Source organism: Heptranchias perlo, chromosome 1, assembly GCF_035084215.1.
Source record: "Heptranchias perlo isolate sHepPer1 chromosome 1, sHepPer1.hap1, whole genome shotgun sequence".
Classification (NCBI taxonomy): domain Eukaryota; kingdom Metazoa; phylum Chordata; class Chondrichthyes; order Hexanchiformes; family Hexanchidae; genus Heptranchias; species Heptranchias perlo.
Genome location: NC_090325.1, coordinates 126,522,042 through 126,545,764, shown reverse-complemented (window position 1 = coordinate 126,545,764; position 23,723 = coordinate 126,522,042). Strand labels below are relative to the sequence as shown.

Genomic DNA, 23,723 nt, shown 5'->3' with positions numbered 1-23,723 from the left:
GACTATTTCAGTGCTCTTTTGACCAGCTTCCCACCCTCTCTGTAATGCTCTGTAAACTTCAGCTTATTCAAAACTCTACTATCCATATCCTATTCTGCAGTAAATCCCGCTCACCCATCGCTGCTGACCTACTTTGGCTCCTCGTCCCCCAATTTTAAATTCTTATCCTCGTGTTTAAATCCCTTCACGATCTTGCCGCTCACTATCTCTGCAACCTCATTCAGCCATACAAGAAAAATTACTTCAGGACGTCCCGAAGTGCTTTACAACCAATGAGGTAGTTTGAAATGTTGTCACTGGTATAATGTAGGATATGTGGCAGCCAATTTGCGCACAGCAAAGTCCCACAAACAACAATTAGATAATGACCAGATAATTTTTTAGTAGTGTTAGTTGAGGGATAAACATTGGCCAGAGCACTGGAGAGAACTCCCCTGCTATTCATAGCATCATAGAAAATTTATGGCACAGAAGGAGACCATTCGGCCCATCGTGTCCGTGCCAGCTGAAAATGAGCCACCCAGCCTAATCCCACATCCAGGTACTTTTTAAATGAGCTGAGGGTTTCTGCCTCTGCCACCCTTTCAGGCAGTGAGTTCCAGACCCCCACCACCCTCTAGGTGAAAAAAAATGTCCTCAGCTCCCCTCTAATCCTTCTACTAATTACTTTAAATCTGTGCCCCCTGGCTATTGACCTCTGCTGGGGGAAATAGGTCCTTCCTATCCACTTTATCTAGGCCCCTCATAATTTTGTACACCTCAATTAAATCACTCCTCAGCCTCCTCCATTTCAAAGAGAACAACCCCAGCCTATCCAGTCTTTCCTCATAGCTAAAATTCTTCAGTCCTGGCAACATCCTCGTAAATCTTCTCTGTACCCTCTCCAGTGCAATTACATCCTTCCTGTAATGTGGTGATCAGAACTGTACACAGTACTCAAGCTGTGGCCTAACCAGTGTTTTATACCGTTCCAGTATAACCTCCCTGCTCTTATATTCTATGCCTCGGCTAATAAAGGAAAGTGTTCCATATGCCGCCTTAACCATCTTATCTGCCTGTCCTGCTACTATTAGGGATCTGTGGACATGCACTCAAGTCCCTCACTTCCTTTACACCTTTCAGCATCCTCCCATTTATTGTGTACTCCCTTGCTTTGTTTGCCCTCCCCAAATGCATTACCTCACTCTTCTCCAGATTGAATTCCATTTGCCACTTTTCTGTCTACCTGACCAGTCCATTGATATCTTCCTGCAGTCTACAGCTTTCCTTCTCACTATCAACAACACGGCCAATTTTTGTATCATCTGCAAACTTGTTAATCATGCCCCATACATTTAAGTCCAAATCATTAATATATATCACAAAAAACAAGGGGCCTGGTACTGAGCCCTGCAGAACCCCATCGAAAACAGCCTCCCAGTCACAAACACCCGTCGACTATTAACCTTTGTTTCCTGCCACTGAACCAATTTTGGATCCAACTTGCCACTCTCCCTTGGATCCCATGGGCTTGTACTTTTTTGACTAGTCTGCCATGTGGGACCTTGTCAAAAGCCTTGCTAAAATCCATGTAGACTACATCAAATGCAGTACCCTCATCGACCCTCCTTTTACCTCCTCAAAAAATTCAATCAAGTTAGTCAGACATGACCTTCCCGTAACAAATCCATGCTGACTGTCCTTGAATAACCCATGCCTTTCTAAGTGACTGTTTATCCTGTCCCTCAGAATTGATTTCAATAATTCACCAACGAGGTTCGACTGACTGGCCTGTAGTTACTCGGTCTATCCCTCGCTCCCTTTTTAAACAATGGTACAATGCTAGCAGTCCTCCAATCCTCCGGCACCGTGCCTGTATCCAGTGAGGATTGGAAAATGATAGTCAGAGCCTCTGCTATTCCCTCCCTTGTTTCTCTTAACAGCCTGGGATACATTTCATCCGGCCCTGGTGATTTATCTGCTTTCAAAGATGCAAATCCCCTTAATACTTCCTCTCTCAATACTTCTCTCCATCCAATATTACACACTACTTCTTCTCCTTAACTACAATGTCTGCATCGTCCCTCTCTTTAATGAAGACAGATGCAAAATATTCATTATTTGCCACGTATCAGCCCAAGCCTGAATGTTGTCCAGGTCTTGCTGCATGTGGGCACGGACTACTTCGTTATCTGAGGGGTTGCGAATGGAACTGAACACTGTGCAATCATCAGCGAACGTCCCCATTTCTGACCTTTTGATGGAGGGAAGGTCATTGATGAAGCAGCTGAAGATGGTTGGGCCGAGGACACTGTCCTGAGGAACTCCTGCAGCAATGTCCTGGGGCTAAGATGATTGGCCTCCAACAACCACTACCATCTTCCTTTGTGCTAGGTATGACTCCAGCCACTGGAGAGTTTTCCCCCTGATTCCCATTGACTTCAATTTTACTAGGGCTCCTTGGTGTCACACTCTCGTGCATCTCTCTTCCCTACCGCCCATCATTGGAGGCTGTGACTTCTACCATCTAAGTGCCAGATTCTGGAATTCCTTCCCTAAACTCCTCTGCATCACCACCTCCTTCTTCTCCTTCAAGACCCTCTTTAAAATCCAGCTGAGCAACTTGTTTTTTTTCCAGGTACTGCTGTAAACCTGCTCAAAGGGCTAACTTTTTTTACAATTACTGCATCCTTCGTTTTGCTATTTGTCGCGTGTATCAACTGATATCAATGTAATTTTTAATCTGGTTATGATCAGCTGCATGCGCACTAAAGTTAGGAGTTACATTGGATATAACAAGTTACATGTGCTGAGTAGGATGAGTCCAGGTGCGCACTACACTTATTAGCTGCCATTGATGAGCCCTTTGGCTTGATTTCATGATGCATTAGGAAGGTAAGGATAGGGATCATAGACTGAATGCTTTGATTTTTTTATTAATTCATGGGATGTGGGCGTCGCTGGCCAGGCCAGCATTTATTGCACATCCCTAATTGCCTTGAACTGCTGTAGTCCATGTGGTGAAGGTACTCTCACAGGGCTGTTAGGTAGGGAGTTCCAGGATTTTGAGCCAGTGACGATGAAAGAACGACAATATATTTCCAAGTCAGGATGGTGTGTGACTTGGGGAACGTGCAAGTGATAGTGTTCCCATGCACCTGCTGTCCTTGTCCTTCTAGGTGGTAGAAGATGTAGGTTTGGGAGGTGCTGTCGAAGATGCTTTGGCAAGTTGCTGCAGTGCAACTGCAGCTACGGAGCGCCGGTGGTGGAGGGAGTGAATATTTAAGGTGGTGGATGGGTTGCCAATCAAGCAGGCTGCTTTGTCCTGATGATGAGCTTCTTGTGTTGTTGGAGCGGCACTCATCCAAGAAAGTGGAGAGTATTCCATCACACTCTTGACTTGTGCCTTGTAGATGGTGGAAAGGCTTTGGGGAGTCAGGAGTTGAGTCACTCGCTGCAGAACACCCAGCCTCTGACCTGCTCTTGTAGCCACAGTGTGGCTGGTCCAGTTAAGTTTCTGGTCATTGGTGACCCCCAGGTTGTTGATGGTGGGGGATTCGGTGATGGTAGTGCTGTTGAATGTCAAGGGGAGATGGCTAGACTGTCTCTTGTTGGAGATGGTCGTTGCCTGGCACTTGTCTGGAGTGAGTGTTACTTGACACTTATCAGCCCAAGCCTGGATGTTGTCCAGGTCTTGCTGCATGCGGGCTCGGACTGCTTCCTTATTTGAGGGGTTGCGAATGGAACTGAGCACTGTGCAATCATCAGCGAACATCCCCATTTCTGACCTTATGATGGAGGGAAGGTCATTGATGAAGCAGATGGTTGGGACTCAGACACTGCCCTGAGGAACTCCTGGGGCTGAGATGATTGGCCTCCATCAACCACTACCATCTTCTTTTGTGCAAGGTGTGACTCCAGCCATTGGAGAGTTTTCCCCCTATTCCCACTGACTTCAATTTTACCAGGGCTCCTTGATGTCACACTTAGTTAAATGCTGCCTTGCTGTCCAGGGCAGTCACTCACCTCACCTCTGGAATTCAGCTCTTTTGTTCATGTTTGGACTAAGGCTGTAAAATGGTCCTGGCGGAACCTAAGCAGACATCAGTGAGCAGGATTTGTTGAGTAAGTGCTGCTTAATAGCACTGTCGACGACTCCTTCCATCACTTGGCAGTTGATTGAGAGTTGACTGGGTGGTAATTGGCCGGATTCGATTTGTCCTGCTTTTTATGGATAGTTTCCCACTTTGTCGGGTTGATGCCAGTGTTGTAGCTGTATTGGAACAGCTTGGCTAGAGGCGCAGCTAGTTTTGGAGCACAAGTCTTCAGCACTACAGCCGGGATGTTGTCGGGGCGCATCACCTTTGTTATGTCCAGTGCACTTAGCCATTTCTTGATATCACATGGTGTGAATCGAATTGGCTCAAGACTGGCTTCTGTGTTGGTGGAGATCTCAGGAGGAGGCCGAGATGGATCATCCGCTCGGTACTTCTGGCTAAAGATGGTTGCAAATTCATCAGCCTTGTCTTTGCACTCGCGTGCTGGGCTCTGCCATCATTGAGGATGGGGATGTTCACGGAGCGTCCTCCTCCCGTTAGTTGTTTAACTGTCCACCACCTTTCACAACTGAATGTGGCAGGACTGCAGAGCTTCATCTGACCCGTTGGTCGTGGGATTGCTTAGCTCTATCTATTGCATGCAGCTTCTGCTGTTTAGCATGCATGTAGTCCTGTGTTACAGCTTCACCAGGTTGGCACCTCATTTTTAGGTACACTTGGTGCTGCTCCTGGCATACTCTTTTACACTCCTCATTGAACCAAGGTTGATCCCCTGGCTTGATGGTAATGGTAGAATGAGGAATATGCCGGGACATGAGGTTACAGATTGTGGTGGAATATAATTCTGCTGCTGCTGATGGCCCTTAGTGTTCATGAATGTCCTTCCTTTAGGGAAGGAAACCTGCTGTCCTTACCCGGTCTGGCCTATATGTGACTCCAACTGCCCTCTGAAATGGCCTAGCAAGCCACTCAGTTGTACAATCCCTCTACAAAATTCCATAAAAAGAAAACCGGACGGACCACTAGGCACTGGCCAAGACAAAGGCAAACCAAGCCCAGTTGCCCCTGCAATGTCCTCCTACTAAGGTGGGGACTTGTGTCAAAATTGGCAGAGCTGTCCCACAGATTAGTCAAGCAACAGCCAGACATAGCCAACGTCCCAGACTCCTCCATGACCATCCCTTGGTATGTCCTGTTCCACCAGCAGGACAGACCCCACCAGAGGTGGCGGCACAATGGTAGACAGTAAGGAGAAAGTAGCCCTGGAAGTCCTTAACATTGACTCTGGACCCCATGAAGTCTCATGGCATCAAGTCAAACGTGGGCAAAGAAACCTCCTGCTGATTACTACCTACCACCCTCCCTCAGCTGATTCAGTACTCCTCCATGTTGAGCACCACTTGGAGGAAGGACGGAGGGTAACAATGGCACAGAATGTATTCTGGATGGGGGATTTCAATGTCCATCACCTAGAATGGCTTGGTAGCAGCACTACTGACCGAGCTGGCCGAGTCCTGAAGACACAGCTGCCAGACTGGTGGTGAGAGAACGAACATGAAGGAAAAACCTATTTGACCTCGTCCTCACCAATCTACCTGTCCCAGGTGCATCTGTCCAAGACAGTATTGGTAGGAGTGACCACCGCAGTCGTTGTGGAGACGAGACCCCCCTCCCCTGCCGTCTTCACACTGAGGACACTTCCACTGTGCTAAATGGGATAGATTCAGAACAGATCTAGCAGCTCAGTATTATGTTCTATGTAAATTATTTTGTATTGAAGTTAAATCCACAATAATTTGACATGTGGGGTGCATGAGCATGCTAAAACTGATATCAGAAATGTTGATGCATGTGCATATTGTGCTTTGGGAGAGGTGTTTGTGGAGGGGAGGGGGCATCTTCTGGATATTAGGACTTGATTTTGCTGGAGAAGCTTGCTTAGTTCTGTTGACCAGCTTTTCTCAGCTGTTGAGTTAATTTTTGCACTACAGATGTGCTTGCCTTCGAGAAGTATATTTAAACAAATATTGATTTTTGAAGTTGGCTACTTCATTGAGATCAGTGCTGAGTAGGCTTCCAACAGAAGGTGAATGTAAATTATACTAGCACTTGTGTTGAACTGTAAAGCAGGGTGAGCATTTTTGGCCATTTCTCTCAGGTTGGTCAGGTTCAGCAGATAGAGTCATAGGTCGAAGATAGGGAGCTGTAAGCTGGCTGATCAGCTGTTGCAATATCAATAAGGGTAGTAAGTAGATTGCTGCCAGAGAGGACAGAGATGGGCGGATGGGAAAAGGCAGAGGAATTGACCATGTACTTTGAGGATATAACGTACAGGGTGGATAAAGGGGAACCAGTGGACATAGTGTATTTAGACTTCCAGAAGGCATTCGACAAGGTGCCACATAAAAGATTATTACTTAAGATAAAAAATCACGGGATTGGGGGTAACATTCTGGCATGGGTGGAGGATTGATTATCGAACAGGAAGCAGAGAGTTGGGATAAATGGTTCATTTTCGGACTGGCAACCAGTAACCAGTGGTGTTCCACAGGGGTCGGTGCTGGGTCCCCAACTCTTTACAATCTATATTAACGATTTGGAGGAGGGGACCGAGTGCAACATATCAAAATTTGCAGATGATACAAAGATGGGAGAGAAAGTAGAGAGTGAGGAGGACATAAAAAACCTGCAGGGGGATATAGACAGGCTGGGTGAGTGGGCAGAGATTTGGCAGATGCAATATAATATTGGAAAATGTGAGGTTATGCACTTTGGCAGGAAAAATCGGAGAGCAAGTTATTTTCTTAATGGCGAGAGACTGGAAAGTACTGCAGTACAAAGGGATCTGGGGGTCCTAGTGCAAGAAAATCAAAAAGTTGGTATGCAGGTGCAGCAGGTGATCAAGAAAGCCAACGGAATGTTGGCTTTTATTGCTAGGGGGATAGAATATAAAAACAGGGAGGTATTGCTGCAGTTATATAGGGTATTGGTGAGACCGCACCTGGAATACTGCATACAGTTTTGGTCTCCATACTTAAGAAAAGACATACTTGCTCTCGAGGCAGTACAAAGAAGGTTCACTCGGTTAATCCTGGGGATGAGGGGGCGGACATATGAGGAGAGGTTGAGTAGATTGGGACTCTACTCATTGGAGTTCAGAAGAATGAGAGGCGATCTTATTGAAACATATAAGATTGTGAAGGGGCTTGATCGGGTGGATGCAGTAAGGATGTTCCCAAAGATGGGTGAAACTAGAACTAGGGGGCATAATCTTAGAATAAGGGGCTGCTCTTTCAAAACTGAGATGAGGAGAAACTTCTTCACTCAGAGGGTGGTAGGTCTGTGGAATTTGCTGCCCCAGGAAGCTGTGGAAGCTACATCATTAGATAAATTTAAAACAGAAATAGACAGTTTTCTAGAAGTAAAGGGAATTAGGGGTTATGGGGAGCGGGCAGGAAATTGGACATGAAGCTGAGTTCGGATCGGTCAATGCCCTGTGGGTGGCGGAGAGGGCCCAGGGGCTGTGTGGCCGGGTCCTGCTCCGACTTCTTGTGTTCTTTAGATTTGTGGTTGGGATCAGATCAGCCATGATCTTATTGAATGGCGGAGCAGGCTCGAGGGGCCGATTGGCCTACTCCTGCTCCAATTTCTTATGTTCTTATGTTCTTATGTACTGTAATCTGAGTGCGCTCAATTATCCATCAATTTCTGTTGGGGCAAGGAGTTCCATTCCATTCTGTTGGAAAATTAAGGAATTTCAATTCAGTTTTTATAGCTGATTTTGTTTTTTAAACAATATTTGGCTTTGTTTTAATTTTAGCATCAAAAGCCAGAAGAAAATTTTTAAAATCCCCAAATGCAGGGTAAATTCAGAGAAAATCAGTAAAAAAATCAATTTTTATTTTGAACATCTCAAAACCTCAACAAAACAAGCAAGAGATTAAGAGTTAAGTTAAATGATAACAGACAATTATTTACGCAATTCACACACCACCTTTTTGGGTCTCATTGGCAATTCCGAAAGTAATATACAAGTTATACTGTGAAGCTATTTTAGCCATATTTCTCAATGGATTGTATGCTGCACTGCTGCAAAATTGCTACAGTACTACTAACTTTTTAATGTTTCTAGGAGCACATCACCATTGTATCGTGAAGGACAAATATTTTTGAAGTCTGATTAAAATTTGATTTGCCCTATGTGCAATTATCTGTAAATTGTGACCATTTTATGCAGTTTTTCCATTTTGTTAATAATTATCGAAGCTCTTCGAGGTGCTGCCTGACATTACAATGTAACGCACATGCACCTCTGGACTTTTTTGTTAAGAAGACACTGAGGCATTTTGGAGGTGGGGGGTGTCTCTAATTCAGAAGAATATTAGTTTTTACCAATTCACCACCCAGAAACAAAATCAGGGAATTTGTCAGTGGAAATTGGTTAAAAACTGATTTTAGAAATCCCTAAAGATAATCGTGGATCTATGGTTTAATCAAATGCTACAATGTATTTGGGAGGGCTTTTGACAGTTTTTTTGCTTCCACAGAAAGAAAAGTCAATGACTGACTAAATTGAAGTTTATACGGACCTAAATTGAAGTTTATACGGACTTGTTTCAGAAAAGTATCCATCCTGTCCTCAGAAGAGCACCACCTACTGTACCAGCGTGGCATTTCATTTTTCAAACCTGTTCCTTTTTAGTGAGGTTACAAATAGGACTATTATGTCAACCTTGGCTTTCACCTCTGAGACAGAAGGTCATGGGTTCAAGCCTCACACCAGAGACTTGAGCACATAATCCGAGTAAGTACTACATTGTTGGAGGTGCCATCTTTCGGATGAGGAGTTAAACTAAGTCTTCCCTCTTGGTTGGATGTAAAAGATCCTGTAGTACAATTCAAAAAGAACAGGGGAGTTCTCCTGGTGTCCTGGCCAACATTTATCTTTCAACCATCATCACTATAAAACAGATTATCTAGTCATTTATCTCATTGCTCTTTGTGGGACCTTGCTGTGTACAAATTGGCTGGGACGTTATCTACGTTATAGTAGTGACTGCATTTTAGAAATGTACATCATTCACTGTAAATTGCTTTGGGATGTCCTGGGGTCATGAAAGTCACTATGTAAATACAAATTCTTCTTTTTGTGCTTTGCGCTCAAACTCATTTCACACAGGATATTTACAGGTGGCAGAGAGACGATTTTCAGCAGTCGACTGATTTTGACTCAGATCCCAGAAATGAATCAATAATGTTCTAACCCACTGTGTCAACGAGTTCTCTTCTTCCCAGGCCCCATTTTATGTTGGAATTATTTTTCATTTTAACTTAATTTTCAGATCTGTTGTGTCTTCTATACATTGACATAATGTGTCAAAATTTGGAAAATATTTCTACATTTGGGATATATAAAACATTTCCATTAGCTTTGGGAGCAAATTTGCAATGATAGAATTCCCTTATAGTGTATATTTGTATTCCAAATAAAAAATTGTTCTAGCATAAAGATTTAACAAGCTTAATTTAGCTCCAATTTATTCTCCTCATCCCTTTTCTGCAGGTGCTATTATACAAAATGCTACACTTCCTGTGGGCACCAGCAGCCCTCTGATTCTTCCCAGTGGCCATTCTTTAAGTATGAGCCAACTGAGTTGTCAGGCAATGTAATGGTAGAGGGCATCACATTGAAAGCCATCCTGTTCTCAGCTGATTTCCACATGTACACTTTCCAGCACGAGGTAACTGAACAACGAATGGAAAGAAAAATCCTGATTTTTGTTTCTCCTCGTTAGTGTTGAGTCACTGGGGCCAACAACAGCAGTTTCTTCCCCAGCTAATTTCGCAAAGATTGGGAATTGAATCTGGGACCTTCCATTGTGTATGGGTCAGTGCTGCGCAATGGCTTCACCCACTAGGCCATCAGGTCATTCCTACAAACCTTTTCAACATAAATCTTTTACATTCAATCACAATTTGTTTTGTTCTTTCCGTGCATCTTTCCATTTCTCACTACTTCCAAAAAGAAATTCAAAAGATGTTATTTTAATACCCTTCAGCTGCCTAGGCCTGATTCATTTGTATATCTCTGCCTCCCTTTCCTTTTTAATGCCCTTCTTAAAACCTACCTCTTTGCCTCTTTGACCCCTTTGCCTCAGCATTAATTTTTTTTCCTTGGGCCTTTTTCTATGATAAATGCAAATTGTTGATGCTCCTCCTCCACCTCCAGTGGACTTGCAAGCATTACAGCCCTTATTCAGGTTTGTAACATTAAGTGCCCAATGGTTATTTTGCTCATTTATAGCTGATCAAGTGTTCAGACACCGCAGCATGAAGTGGTTGGGCAGATTGGTAAAATTGAACCTCTTGCTATGCAGAGTTACTCTTCGTAGTTATAATTAAGTTGTCTACATTTCTTTGTTTTAAAAACAGGATTGTAGAAATGATTTTGCGCTCATGTTGAATTAATATAATCTTCATTATAAGTCGAACTTTTTTTGATCGTTGATCTTGTGCTTCTTTATATGTGGAGGGAATACCAGCATTAAAATAAATTGACCAAGAGAAATTATAGAACTTAATAGTAGTGAAAGACTATAAAGCTGTTAGCACTGCTTGTAGTGCAACTTAAATGACCGCTATTGCATTTAACTTAATGGTAAACAACTTATGGTGTATTTACACTGAACTTATCATAGCAGCAGTGCTAAATTTGCAGTATAAATTTGGAGTCAGTGTTCAACTTGATTCCAGAAGGAAATGGGTGAGAAACTCCTTGGAGGATCTGGTCTCCCACTGCTCTGGGTATCAGATGGAGTGTTGCAGTGTTAAACCAACTTTAAAAAATGCTTAGGGAGTCCTTGGGCCTCCTGGGTGCTTTTTTATATCTATCTGGAGTTAATTTGAATGTTTAGACTGTGCAAACACTTGTACCTGCACTCCCTAAACATCAAAATTTTAACTGATGGGAGAGAAGCTCAGCACAAGCTTGTAACCACAGATGCACAGCACTCCCCTGGGGTAGGAAAATTGGAGTTCCAGACTGTGTTTATATTGTGCTAAGATCCATGGTAGTGGCACTGGCCCCTGATGTCTCTTTCTAGGCAAAGTCAGCTGCAACCTGAAAGTGAGCTCATCAGGATTTGCTAAGACTGTCAGCTGGGACGATGCATTTTTATACTGGAGCCATAATTCTGAGACCAGTTGCTGCAGAAGAAATGCAGAATTACTATACACTTTTTTCTGCTTACAAGAGCCTTACAGATCAGTGAGTGTGTGCAACTATGCAATCTACTTATTGGAGATGGGAGGTAGAGAAAAGGGAAATAAAAATTGAGAAAATAAGAAATGTAGGAGAGCCAGGTATTTTTTAAAATTCATTCATGGGATGTGGGCGTCGCTGGCAAGACCAGCATGTATTGCCCATCCCTAATTGCCCTTGAGAAGGTGGTAGTGAGCCACCACCTTGAACTGCTGCAGTCTGTGTGGTGAAGCTACTCCCACACTGCTGTTAGGTAAGGTGTACCACGATTTTGAGCAACTGACTATGAAGGAACGGCGATATAGTTCCAAGTCAGGATGATGTGTGACTAGAAGGGGAACATGCATGTTGTGGTGGTTGCATGCGCTTGCTGCCCTGGTCCTTCTAGTGGTCGAGGTCGGAGTTTGCTGTTGAAGAAACCTTGCCGAGTTGATGGAGTGCATCCTGTAGATGGTACATACTGCAGCTACAGTGCGCCGGAGGTGGAGGGAGTGAATATTTAAGGTGGTGGATGGGGTGCCAATCAAGCGGGCTGCTTTGTCCTGGATGATGTCGAGCTTCTTGAGTGTTGGAGCTGCACTCATCCAGGCAAGTGTAGAGTATTCCATCACACTTCTGACTTGTGCCTTGTAGATGGTGGAAAGGCTTTGGGGAGTCAGGAGGTGAGCACTCGCCGCAGAATGCCCAGCTTCTGACCTGCACTTGTAGCCACAGTATTTATATGGCTGGTCTAGTTAAGTTTCTGGTCAATGGTAACCCCCCAGAATGATGATGGTGGAGGATTTGGCGATGGTAATGCCGTTGAATGTCAAGGGGAGGTGGTTAGGCTCTCTCTTGTTGGAAATGGTCATTGCCTGGCACGAATGTTACTTGCCACTTATCAGCCCAAGCCTGGATGTTGTCCAGGTCTTGTTGCATGAGGACACAGACTGCTTCATTATCTGACGGGTTGTGAATGGAGCTGAACATTGCGCAATCATTAACGAACATCCCCACTTCTGACCATATGATGGAGGGAAGGTGATTGATGAAGCAGCTGAAGATGGTTGGGCCTAGGACACTGCCCTGAGGAACTCCTGGGGCTGAGATGGTTGGCCTCCAACAACCACTACCATCTTCCTTTATGCCAGGTATGACTCCAACCACTGGAGAGTTTTCCCCCTGATTCCCATTGACTTCAATTTTTCTAGGGCTCCTTGATGCCACACTCTGTCAAATGCTGCCTGGACTGGACAGTTTGGCTAGAGATGCAGCTAGTTCTGGAACACAAGTCTTCAGCACTACAGCCGGGATGTTGTCCCATAGCCTTTGCTGTATCCAGTGCATTCGACCATTTCTTGATATCACGTGGAGTGATTCAAATTGGCTGAAGACTGGCTTCTGTGATGGTGGGGCTCTCGGGAGGAGGCCGAGATGGATCATTCACTTGGTATTTCTGGCTGAAGAGGTTGCAAACGCTCCAACCTTGTCTTTTGTATTTGCGTGCTGGGTTCTGCCATCATTGAGGATGCGGATGTTCACGGAGCCGCCTCCTCCCGTTAGTTGTTTAATTGTCCACCAACATTCACAACTGGATGTGGTAGGACTGCAGACCTTTGATCTGATCCGTTGGTTGTGGGATTGCTTAGTTCTGTCTGTAGCATACAGCTACTGCTGTTTAGCATGCATGTAGTCCTGTGTTGTAGCTTCACCAGGTTGGCACCTTATTTTTAGGTACGCCTGGTGCTGCTCCTGGCATGCTCGTCTACACTCCTCATTGAACCAGTGTTGATCCCCTGGCTTGTTGGTGATGGTAGGGTGAGGGATATACTGGGCTATAAGGTTACAGATTTTGTTGGAATATAATTCTGCTGCTACTGATGGCCAACAAAGCCTTATGGATGCCCAGTTTTGAGCTGCTAGATCTATTCTGAAACTGTCCCATTTAGCACGGTCATAGTGCCACACAACACAATGGACGGTGTCCTCGTTGTGAACACTGGACTTCGTCTCCACAAGGACTGTGCGGTGGTCACTCCTACCAATACTGTCGTGGACAGATGCATCTGGGACAGGTAGATTGGTGAGGAAGAGGTCCAGTAGGTTTTTCCCTCGTGTTGGTTCTCTCATCACCTGCCGCAGGCCCAGTCTGGCAGCTATGTCCTTCAGGGCTTGGTCAGTAGTGGTGCTACCGAGCCACTCTTGGTGATATACGTTGAAATCCCCCACCCAGAGTACATTCTGTGCCCTTGCTACCCTCAGTGCTTCCTCCAAGTGATGCTCAACATGGAGGAATACTGATTCATCAGCTGAGGTGGGGGGTGGGGTGGAGGGATGGTGGTAATCAGCAGGAGGTTTCCTTGCCCAAGTTTGACCTGATCCCATGAGACTTCATGGGTTCCGGAGTCAATGCTGAGGACTCCCAGGGCCACTCCCTCCTTACTGTATACCACTGTGCCGCCACCTCTGGTGGGTCTGTCCTGCCAGTGGGACAGGACATACCCTGGGATGGTGATGGAGGAGTCTGGGACGTTGGCTGAAAGGTATGATTCTGTGAGTATGGCTATATCAGGCTGTTGCTTGACTAGTCTGTGGGATAGCTCTCCCAATTTTGGCACAAGTCCCCAGATGTTAGTGAGGAGGACTTTGCAGAGTCGTTTGGGCTTGGTTTGCCTTTGCCTTTGCCGTGTCAGGTGCCTAGTGGTCCGATGCCAGGTGGTCCATCCGGTTTTATTCTTATGACTTTTTGTAGCAGGATAGTACAACTGAGTGGCTTGCTAGGCCATTTCAGAGGGCAGTTAAGAATCAATCGCATTGCTGTGGGTCAGGAGTTACATATAGGCCAGACTGGGTAAGGACGGCAGGTTTCCTTTCCCTAAAGGGCATTAGTGAACCAGATGGGTTTTTACGATAGTTTCATGGTCACCATTACTGATACGAGCTTTTTTTATTCCAGATTTTATTTAATTAACTGAATTTAAATTCCCCAGATGTCGTGGCGGGATTTGATCTCATGATTCCGGATGATTAGGCCAGGCCTCTGTATTACTAGTCCAGTAACATAACCACCATGCTACCGTACCCAAAAGGGTACATAAGATTATTTTTGGCTATAATTTATAAAATGCGAGTCAGCTTGCAGATTTAGAAAATGTGATTTGGACCTCAAAGTCAAACCCACAGGAATCGGAGAATGCATGGCCAGAATGTAGAGTATATCATAAACTGTAGTCTTCTAGTACTTTTTCTCGTATGTACAAAATACTGATGGAACCTCTACATTTTTAATAAACTGTTAACAATCACATTCTGTTTTTATTTACCACTATGCTAGCATACCCTCAATATATGGAGAATGAAACTACTGTAAATATGAAGTGAAAACTTATAAGCAATTTTAAGGAGGATTGAAGTGAAGTGGAGAAACTGTAAATGAAATACAGAAAAGGAAAAGAATAAAAAAATTAGAAGCAAATTTGAAACCATAAGGAAATAGGAGAAAATTGAGGACATAGAACCTTAATGAGAAATTAGGAAAGATGACAAATATATATAAAAATTAGAAAATGCTGGAAACACTCAGCAGGCTGGGCAACATCTGTGGAAAGAGAAACAGTTAAATTTTCATGTCTATGACCTTTCATTAGAACTGGAAGATATTAGAGATGTACAGAGCCTGTGAAAAAGGGAAAGGTCTGTGATTGAGTGGAGGGCAGGAGTCATTAAATGACAAAAGAGATGGTGCAAGGCAGAGGGGGTCATAATGGGATAAGTAAAGAAATAAAGATGGGTCCACAGGAAGTGTAAATGGTAGCAGCAGAGAGTGAGAGGGAAGAATGGAAAATCTGGCAAAGCGGAGAAGGTTGCCATGGCCCAGGAATGTGGCAGAAGAAAGGCAGGTGGGACGGGCCACCCCACCGGCCATGTATCAATAGCGGACCCCCACCCCAAGCACCAGCCCACACTTCCTCCACTCCCAGTGGCTCTGGTGCAGCCATCGTCCATTACCAGCACCTGCTGTTTGAGAAAATAGGAGCAGTAGTTAAGATATAAAGTTGTTAAACTCAGCATTAAGACTGGAAGGCTGTAAAGTGCCTGGTAGTAAGATGAGGTGCTGTTCTGTGAGCTTGCATTGAACTTCATTGGAATAGTGTAAGAAACCAAGGATTGAGAGGACAGAGTGGGGTGAAGAATTAAAATGGCAAACGAGCAAAAGCTCAGGGTCACTCTTGTGGACTGAACGGGGATGTTCAGCAAAGTGATCACCCAATCTGCGTTTGGTCTCCCTAATGTAGAGGAGACTACATAGTGAGCAGCGCATGCAATATACTAAGTTGGAAGAAGTACAAATAAATTGCTGTTTCACCCAGAAGGCGTGTTTGGGATGCTAGACGGTGGGAAGGGAGGAGGTTAAAGGGCAGGTGTTGCCTCTGCTGCTCTTGCATAGGAAGATGCCAGAGGAAAGGGAGCAGGTGTTGGGGGTGATAAGTTGACCAGAGTGCTTTGGAGGGAACGGTCCCTTCGAAGAACTGAAAGGGAAGGGGGAGATGTGTTTGGTGGCATTGTGCTGGAGCTGGCAGAGGATGCTCTGTATATTGTGTAGGGTGGTGGAGTGGAAGGTGAGGACAAAGGTGACCCTATCATGGTTCTGAGAGGGAGGTGATGGAGTGAGGGTGGAATTGAGGGAAATGAGATGGACATGGTCGAGTGCCCTGTCAACTACAGGGTATAGAGTGGTGAGGAATCCTCGGCTGAGGAAAAAGGAAGTCGTTTCAGAAGCACTGGTATGGAAGGAGGTTTCATAGTCTGTCATTTTCGCTACCTCCGTCTTCTCTCTCGCCAGCACCTCTCTCTCTCTCTCTCTCTCTCTCTCTCTCTCTCTCTCTTTTTCTCGCTCTTGCTCGCTCTACCCCATCCTCTTTCTGCATGCTTGTGCTGTCTGTAAATGCTCCCTCTCTCTCCCCCTTGTTCTTTTACCTCCCTTTATCACCTTTATTCTCTGTTTCACTTGCGTAGGATCTCTGTTCCTCACTCACTCACTGTTTACTCTCATTCTTGCGCGTGTTGCTCTTTCACTCACTCTCCTTTCTCTCTCCTACCCTTTTTTGCCCAGCGCACCTATCTGCTTCCCTCAAAGAAGCTTTGTTTACTTTTGAAATACAAGTTTAAAAAACTAGGCTCTTGAGAGAGGCTGAGATCTTCAGAAGAAAACTTTAATGAGTGTATTAAAAGATACAAGGCAGTTCAGTGGATAAATGTAATCATGTTGTTGTGAAATAAGTACTTTTTGATTTTTTTTTGTTTTAAATCCCTTATTTTGGACATTAAAATTTTCAGTTACTGAGAAAAAAACGGGATGCATTTTGAGAGAAGTGTAGGAGCTCAGTGGCTTGAGTTACAAATTTATATCAGCAAAACCCATAATAAATGTGGACATAGGAATTTATAATGAATAAAGTTAACACAAAAAGCATGACAAAATGTGATGGCAGGAAGTCAAGTGGCACAGATAGGTTGGCGTGCATTTCCTAAGATTTATAATATATTACGAGTTGATCTCCTGTGACATTGCCCATGGTAAGTTGGAAAATAAGTCTCCTTTTTCTGTTTTTCTTCTTTCGTAGATATGTCCTCAGTCTACCTGAGTGAAATCTTAAAAAATGTGACTGTCACAGTGACGAAGTATATTAATGCACTGATGCTTTCCTGAGTATAATGTTAAGATTGGATGGTTGAGTCAACAATGATGTGTTCAATAGTGATTTTAAAAAAAAGAAAATATACCAAAGCTGGAAATAGATTTTGAGACAGAAAACACTCTTTTTGGGTCAAGATCTTATGTTAAGATCAAGGCATACTTTGATGTAGTGCTCTCCAGTGATGTGCACTTATTTCCTCAAGTTCATTTGATTATGCTTATATATTTCTATTCCCTATAATAGCAAGCTCATTTCTGTTGCTGAATCAGAAAACTCAAGCTTGGAACTGCATCTTAAAATGTTCAGCTGAAGTGAAAAGCTGTCCCCACCCTCCCAAAAATGGATGCATGTGATTATTTTGTAAACTTCAGATTGATTTCCTTTTTAGATACATTTTTAAATTGAAAGAATACCCCTGATTGTTTCATATTGGTGTGCTTGTGCTGTGGTGGTGATTTTACTTTGCAACCTGTAAATAATGTGAACTCATTGACTTTTTCAATTTGCAGAAACCTTGATTGTGTGTTTAAAAGCCACCAGTACTTTCAATTCACTTTACGTTATGGGAGTTTTGCATTCCAATCAGTTGTCAAGTTACCATTGGTCCTATTATGTAAGCAGCCTTTTGTCTTTGCAGATATAAGATTTATTTTTTAGTGGAGTTAAGGTAAATTTATGTGGCTGTTTTGCCCCATAATGTTGTTCACAAGTGAGACATGAACCTAAACAATGGGGCAGAAATCCCTCCCAAATAGCGCGGAAGTCCGGAACTTGCTCCTAGTGGTTTGCTGGCGATATGACCGCCTCGAATTAAGGGAACATCACACGCTGCAATCAGAGAAATCATTGAAAAAGTGCAAACTTGCTTATCTGCCCAGCTGGAAAGTAACTAATTATGCCACCAACAGGTACGCTTAAAAGTACAGATCTAAACTAAGTTTTAACAGCGTGGTATGTCTTAATGACTGCCAAACAACTAAAAATTAACTTTTAAAAATGTGGAGTTCATTACTCCTTATTTTAATAATTTTTGGTCATTAAAATTTTTTTTTTAAATTAAATTTTTTTTTACTTTTCCCTTCTGTCTCTTATTTAATTCAATTATTTCTTACCCTCTTTTTTTCACTGTCTATAACTCTTTTCTCATTGATTTAAAATATTGTACCTTTCACTTTCTGGTTTTCATGTTCCAAGCCTGAACGCAGTTGTCAAAAATTCTGCGATCTGATTGGCTGAGGGGAGAGATCGATCCTTTCACTTCTCCCAGGGTCCTAGCTTCGCCTGAACTGACGCTGGGCTCTTCTCCGCTTCCTATTAGAGGAAATGGCCGATGAAAAGACGTCAGTTAGTGGGTTAGTATAAATCTATGGAGCGGCGAGAAGTATTGGTTTGCCACTTCGAGCGATTTCTGTCCCCGTAGGTTTGTCAAACTGGGCTCCTAGGAAGTATAGTGGGTCTCAGGTCATTGGATTTCTGTGTATGTTAGCTTACTATCATGTTGCTGAGTACTATTTTTTTTTTAAATGTCTGCACTGAGAGCGCTGTTTGCCTCTGGATAGATGGCATTGTCCTTCAGAGGTTAGGATAGGGGCTACCAGGGCGTGCTGGAACGTACAGAAGGTTCTTTACTCAGAAAAGACTGGATATCTTTGGGCACACTAGAATGGCTAAGTATTTTCTTGTTTCTAAATTATGCTATTAACTAATGTCACTATAAAGGACTCTGCTAATGTCCTTTTGATTAGAAACAACATGGCAGAAGTGTGGCATTGTAAAAGCAGCTAATTGAGAGACTGAGCGTGATTTAGCTGGTAGCACTCTTGTCTTTGTTGTGGGTTCGTGTCTCACTTTAGGATTTGAGAACATGATCTAGGTTGACTAATCTCCTGCAGTACCGAGGCACTGCTGAATTGTTGGAGATGCTGTCCTTCAAATTAGATGTTAAATCGAGGCCCTGTCTGCCTGTTCAAGTGGTTAAGGTAGATTTCAAAGATCCACCAAGTGAAGAGCAGGGAAGATCTGGTATTCTGGCCAACATTCCCCTCTCAACTCACATCACAAAAACAAATTAACTGATTATTTATCTCATTTGCTGTTTGTGGGACCTCGCTGTGCTCAAATTGGCTACTCTATTTGTTGGCATAACAGTGACCAAACTTCAGTGATGTGTTGACTGTGAAGCGCTTCTGTTTTGTACAATATTAAATTGAAGTAATTTAGAAGATGCATGCAAGTTATGTATAGAATTGATAGAATGTGGTCTTTTCTGATTATAATTTGAACTTCATGTCCGTCTCTACAGAATGTTAAAATTTTTTGGTATTAAATATTCTGTAAGAACACAACTGTGTATGTAATTGTTGCTGATATTTCTTTTTTGTTGTATTTTCAGCCATGAAGTTGTACTTCCAAATCCTCACGCTACTTTGGTGCTTTGTGGAAGTATCGAAGGCTGCCAAAATTGTGGTTGTGCCGCCGATTATGTTTGAAAGCCATCTCTACATTTTCAAGACCCTAGCTAAGGCCTTACATGAGCATGGACATGAGACTGTGTTTGCAGTGTCAGAAGGTAGAGAGATCCCTTCATCAGATTATTTTAGACTGCTGCGATATCCTGGCTTCTTCAATAGCACAACAGCAGATGAATTTTTGCAGTCCAAGATGAGGAACATTTTCTCAGGAAGACTAACAGCACTAGAGCTCTTTGACATTCTAGAGCATTACTCCAAGAACTGTGACATCATGGTTGGCAGCCGGGGTTTCATTGCTCAGCTCAAGGAAGAAAAGTTTGACTTGCTTTTGGTGGACCCCAATGAAATGTGTGGCTTTGTGATAGCACACCTTCTGGGAGTGAAGTATGCAGTCTTTTCCACTGGCCTCTGGTACCCAGCAGAAGTTGGTGCTCCAACACCGCTAGCCTATGTACCAGAGTTCAACTCTCTTCTTACAGACAACATGAATTTATTTCAACGAATTGCAAATACTGCTGTGTACTTAGTGTCGCGTTTTGGTGTGAATTTTCTGTTCTTGCCAAAATACGAGCGAATAATGCTGAAATACAAAATTGAGCCTGAACGCTCCATGTATGATTTAATACAGGGTTCCAGCTTATGGATGCTGTGCACGGATGTAGCACTCGAGTTTCCTCGACCTACATTGCCCAATGTTGTGTATGTGGGAGGGATTTTGACTAAACCTGCGAGCCTTCTACCAGAAGTAAGGTTTGCTTATATCTTTTACAGCTATAGAGCTTAGTGTTGCTTTATTGAGAATATCATTGTGCAAAGGCGGAATGTGATTCTTCAAGGTTCATTATAAAGTTTACCAAAATAGTAACTGGTTGTAATAGATCGTGATGGCAATAGAAGGAAAAGGTTTGCGCCAGAATGGAGCCTGCAACCTTAATTTTCACATTTTTAAGTATTCCCCACAATAAATGAAGCTTCAAAGCTTTGATGTGTAACTACATCCCTACTTAGAAAACTGCAAATTTATTTTTAAAACTTATTCTATCATTAATTTGAAAAAGAACAGTTCATGTTGGCAGGGATTGTATTACTGTTCTTGTAACACATTGGTGATTGAAATCTAAAACGTGTATTGTAATTAATTGTTTTGTGGAATTAATTGGTTTCTAGCCCCAATTCTTTGGTGCACTGTGTCATTGCAAGGTTTACAAGATGAATATGGTCTTTCCTATCCATGCGTCAAAAGGGAAATGAGCCGCATTGTGAAAAAACAGCTGGGAATGCTTGATGGAATGCGTCGATCAGCCGTGATCATTTTGAATGGCAGAGCAGGCCCGAAGGGCCGAATGGCCTACTCTTGTTCCTATTTTCTATGTTTCCATGTTTCTAAGCCATCTGCAATTGTGAATTTTGCTGCAATCATGGGCTCAATTTTAAAAGGGCGGGGGGCTTCAATGGGCTCACAGTAAACCTAGATAATGAAAACTTACCTTTCCCCATGCGATCGCGACTTAATTGGTGGCCATTAACCTTGTTTCTGGGTTCCAGAAGAACCAATGGAGAAGCACGGGCAAGGCTGCTCCAAGATTCAGCGATGCCTCACTTCAGCTGCTACTGGCTAGGGTGAGGAGGAGGGAACTATTTTACCCGGCTGTCAGTTGGAAGTGCCCTGCCTCTGCCACTGAGAAGGCCTGACTTAAGGTGGCAGAAGAGGTCACCAGCAGCAGCAACGTATCCCACACCTGGGTGCAGTGCAGGAAGTGTTTCAATGACCTAACTAGGTCAGCAAAAGGTGAGTACTCTTACTGATTCTCCTGCATTCCGTGGTGCACATCACCACCCCCCCCCTCCCCTCCCAGCTCATTCTACACTGCCAAGACTACTCCACCCCATCACTCCTCACACCCACTTAAGGCTCATCCTCAACTTACCTGCACTTCCTGACCTTCCCATTTGTGAACTCACCACTACCACTCCCCCCAATCCTGATCCATTGTGATGTCTCTGTCTCATACTCACCCTCTGATGCACCTCTTTCGTGGTCAGCCTCACCCAAAGCAATGCATTCATCAGCTGACCACTTCACCATCACTCGCTCACACGTCTGTACTTTCTCCCCTTCTAGAAGAGAGCGCAAAATGCACACGAGGGCGAGGACTGGAGGGGGGGGCGTCCACAAATAGTGGTACTCAGGTGGAGGAGGCGGCCCTGGAGATAAGCCGCACCAGCGAGTGCCTGTCCATCGGGGACCCCGAGACCGGCACCCCACAAATGTCTGTAACAACTTTAACATTCGTCACTCACATGAATTGATGTTAACAATGATTGGCATGTTGAACACCTCAGTATGCTTGTTGTAACATGACATATCAGTGATGATGCTTAATATTGCCTTCTGTTCTCTTTTATAGGCCCTTCAACGACTGCAGTGACAGCAGAGGGTGATTCCTCAGAGGAGCTGCCGGGCTCTGAGGGCGCACCGTCGCATCTTAGCGAGCCATCCACCAGTGCAGATACTCACATCTCAGTGGGTCCTAGTAGTCAGTTACTTGGCTTGGTACCTGGTGAATCACCCCACACAAGGGAGCATGAGCAGACACTGGTAGGGCAGGGGCAGCTGTGGAGAGTCTTCGTTGGTGGATGCACTCCTCTCCAGGCTTTGCTCAGCTGGATGCAGATGCTGAACCCCGGGGGCCATCCTTTAAAAGGAAAACGATCGAGGGACAGCAGCACATTTGTGCGTGGCACCTGTTCCAGTACCTCGCATTCTCCACAATAGCGCAGAGGATGGAGGAATCCAACTCCTGCATTAGTGGAATGGTGACGTGAGGGAATATCTGAGATAGTGTCACAGGGACGTGAGCAACTGTCTGAGATAGTGTTGCACGTAACTGCTGAAATGTTTGAGATTATGTCGCAGGTAAGTGCGGGAATGTCTGCGATGGAGAGAAGACTAGCCTCCGTTGAGCTTCAAGCACGGCATACAAATGAGTCCATTCAGGCCCTGACAGTGGCCTGAAGACTCAGGGTGAACAACGTTCTGCCGCCTTTAACAAGCTGACAGATACACCAGCACTGGCCTTACAAGGCATCACACATGTCCTCCAAACTGTTGTCCAGCAGAGTGGTAGGAGCGATGTAGGCCTGGCCCAGGAGAGGGATGATGGCGAAAGAGGACATGGAAGTGGGGGCGCCACTCAAAGCGCTCCCACGTCTCACCCGTTGCCCCCCTCTTGATCAGTACCCGCAATGCTGCCTCCTCTCCAGGTGGCACTATCTGCCCCTGCACAGGTGCAGGTGGAGCGGTCTTTGGAGGGGCCCTCAAGGGCTCCAAAACCCAGAGGGCGTAAACCGAAAACATCTAAGCAGTCAGGCCATGGACATGAGCAACTTGCCACTACCTCTGCTGCAGTCACAGGGGATGCACCATGTAGAAGCGGTAAGAAGAGAAAGGCTAAGGATTTGTGGTCACAAAGGGTATGCACAAGAGTGTCTGACAGACTATCATGTTTTTCATTTATATTTGGTTTCTGTTAATCAAATTAAATGTTATCATTATCACCACTACTGCCACGTCTTACTCATTCTTGATTGGCTTTTGTAATAGCGCTCTTTCATGTGCTTCACAATGAACGGCGACACTTGATGTCACCCAGTGGATCACTTTACAGTGGGTGTCTGTGTAGTTGCAGGACTGTTTTGGTGGGGGCTGGTGTTGGCGCTGTTCTTTGCAGGTGGTATGACGACTGGACTCTTCTCACTTTCTGATCTTACGAGAACCGTTTGCATATGAGTGACTCCCTGGCTTCACGAGCAGCCAGGTGAGTCGCTGCTCTGCTCATGGGTTCGTCGTGCTCCTCCACAATGTGGATGGCAGATGTGGATGAGGAGATGAGGCCTCCTCAACCGGTACCCCTCTCTGTTGCGCCATGTTGTGCAGGACACAACACACTACTATAATGCAACCCACTCTCGCTGGTGCGTATTGAAGCGCTCCCCCAGAACGATCAAGGCACCGAAATCTCATCTTCAGCAACCCTATTGCATGTTCAGTTATGGACCTGGTGGCAATGTGGCCGTCGTTGTATTGACATTGCTTGCTGATGGGGTTCCTCAGAGGTGTCATGAGCCATGTGTGCAGAGGGTTTCCCTTGTCCCCGAGGAGCCAGCCCTTGAGGCAGTTTGGTGCTTAGAAGAGGTCCAGGATGTTGGGATTCCCCCAGAATGAACGAATCATGGCAGCTGCCAGGGAATCTTGGACACACGTGAAGAAATCTTC

The 23,723-nt window shown here is 44.4% G+C and overlaps 1 protein-coding gene across 1 annotated transcript in view; it reads left to right on the top strand.

Annotated features, from left to right (window-relative positions):
* Positions 1-23,723, top strand: part of ugt8 (UDP glycosyltransferase 8) — a 113,824-nt gene that overhangs the window by 27,133 nt on the left and 62,968 nt on the right. The window contains exon 2 of the mRNA XM_067990931.1: positions 19,369-20,192. Within this exon, the coding sequence (XP_067847032.1) occupies positions 19,371-20,192 (822 nt within the window). The 5' untranslated portion in view covers positions 19,369-19,370. The remainder of the gene's footprint in view (positions 1-19,368; positions 20,193-23,723) is intronic.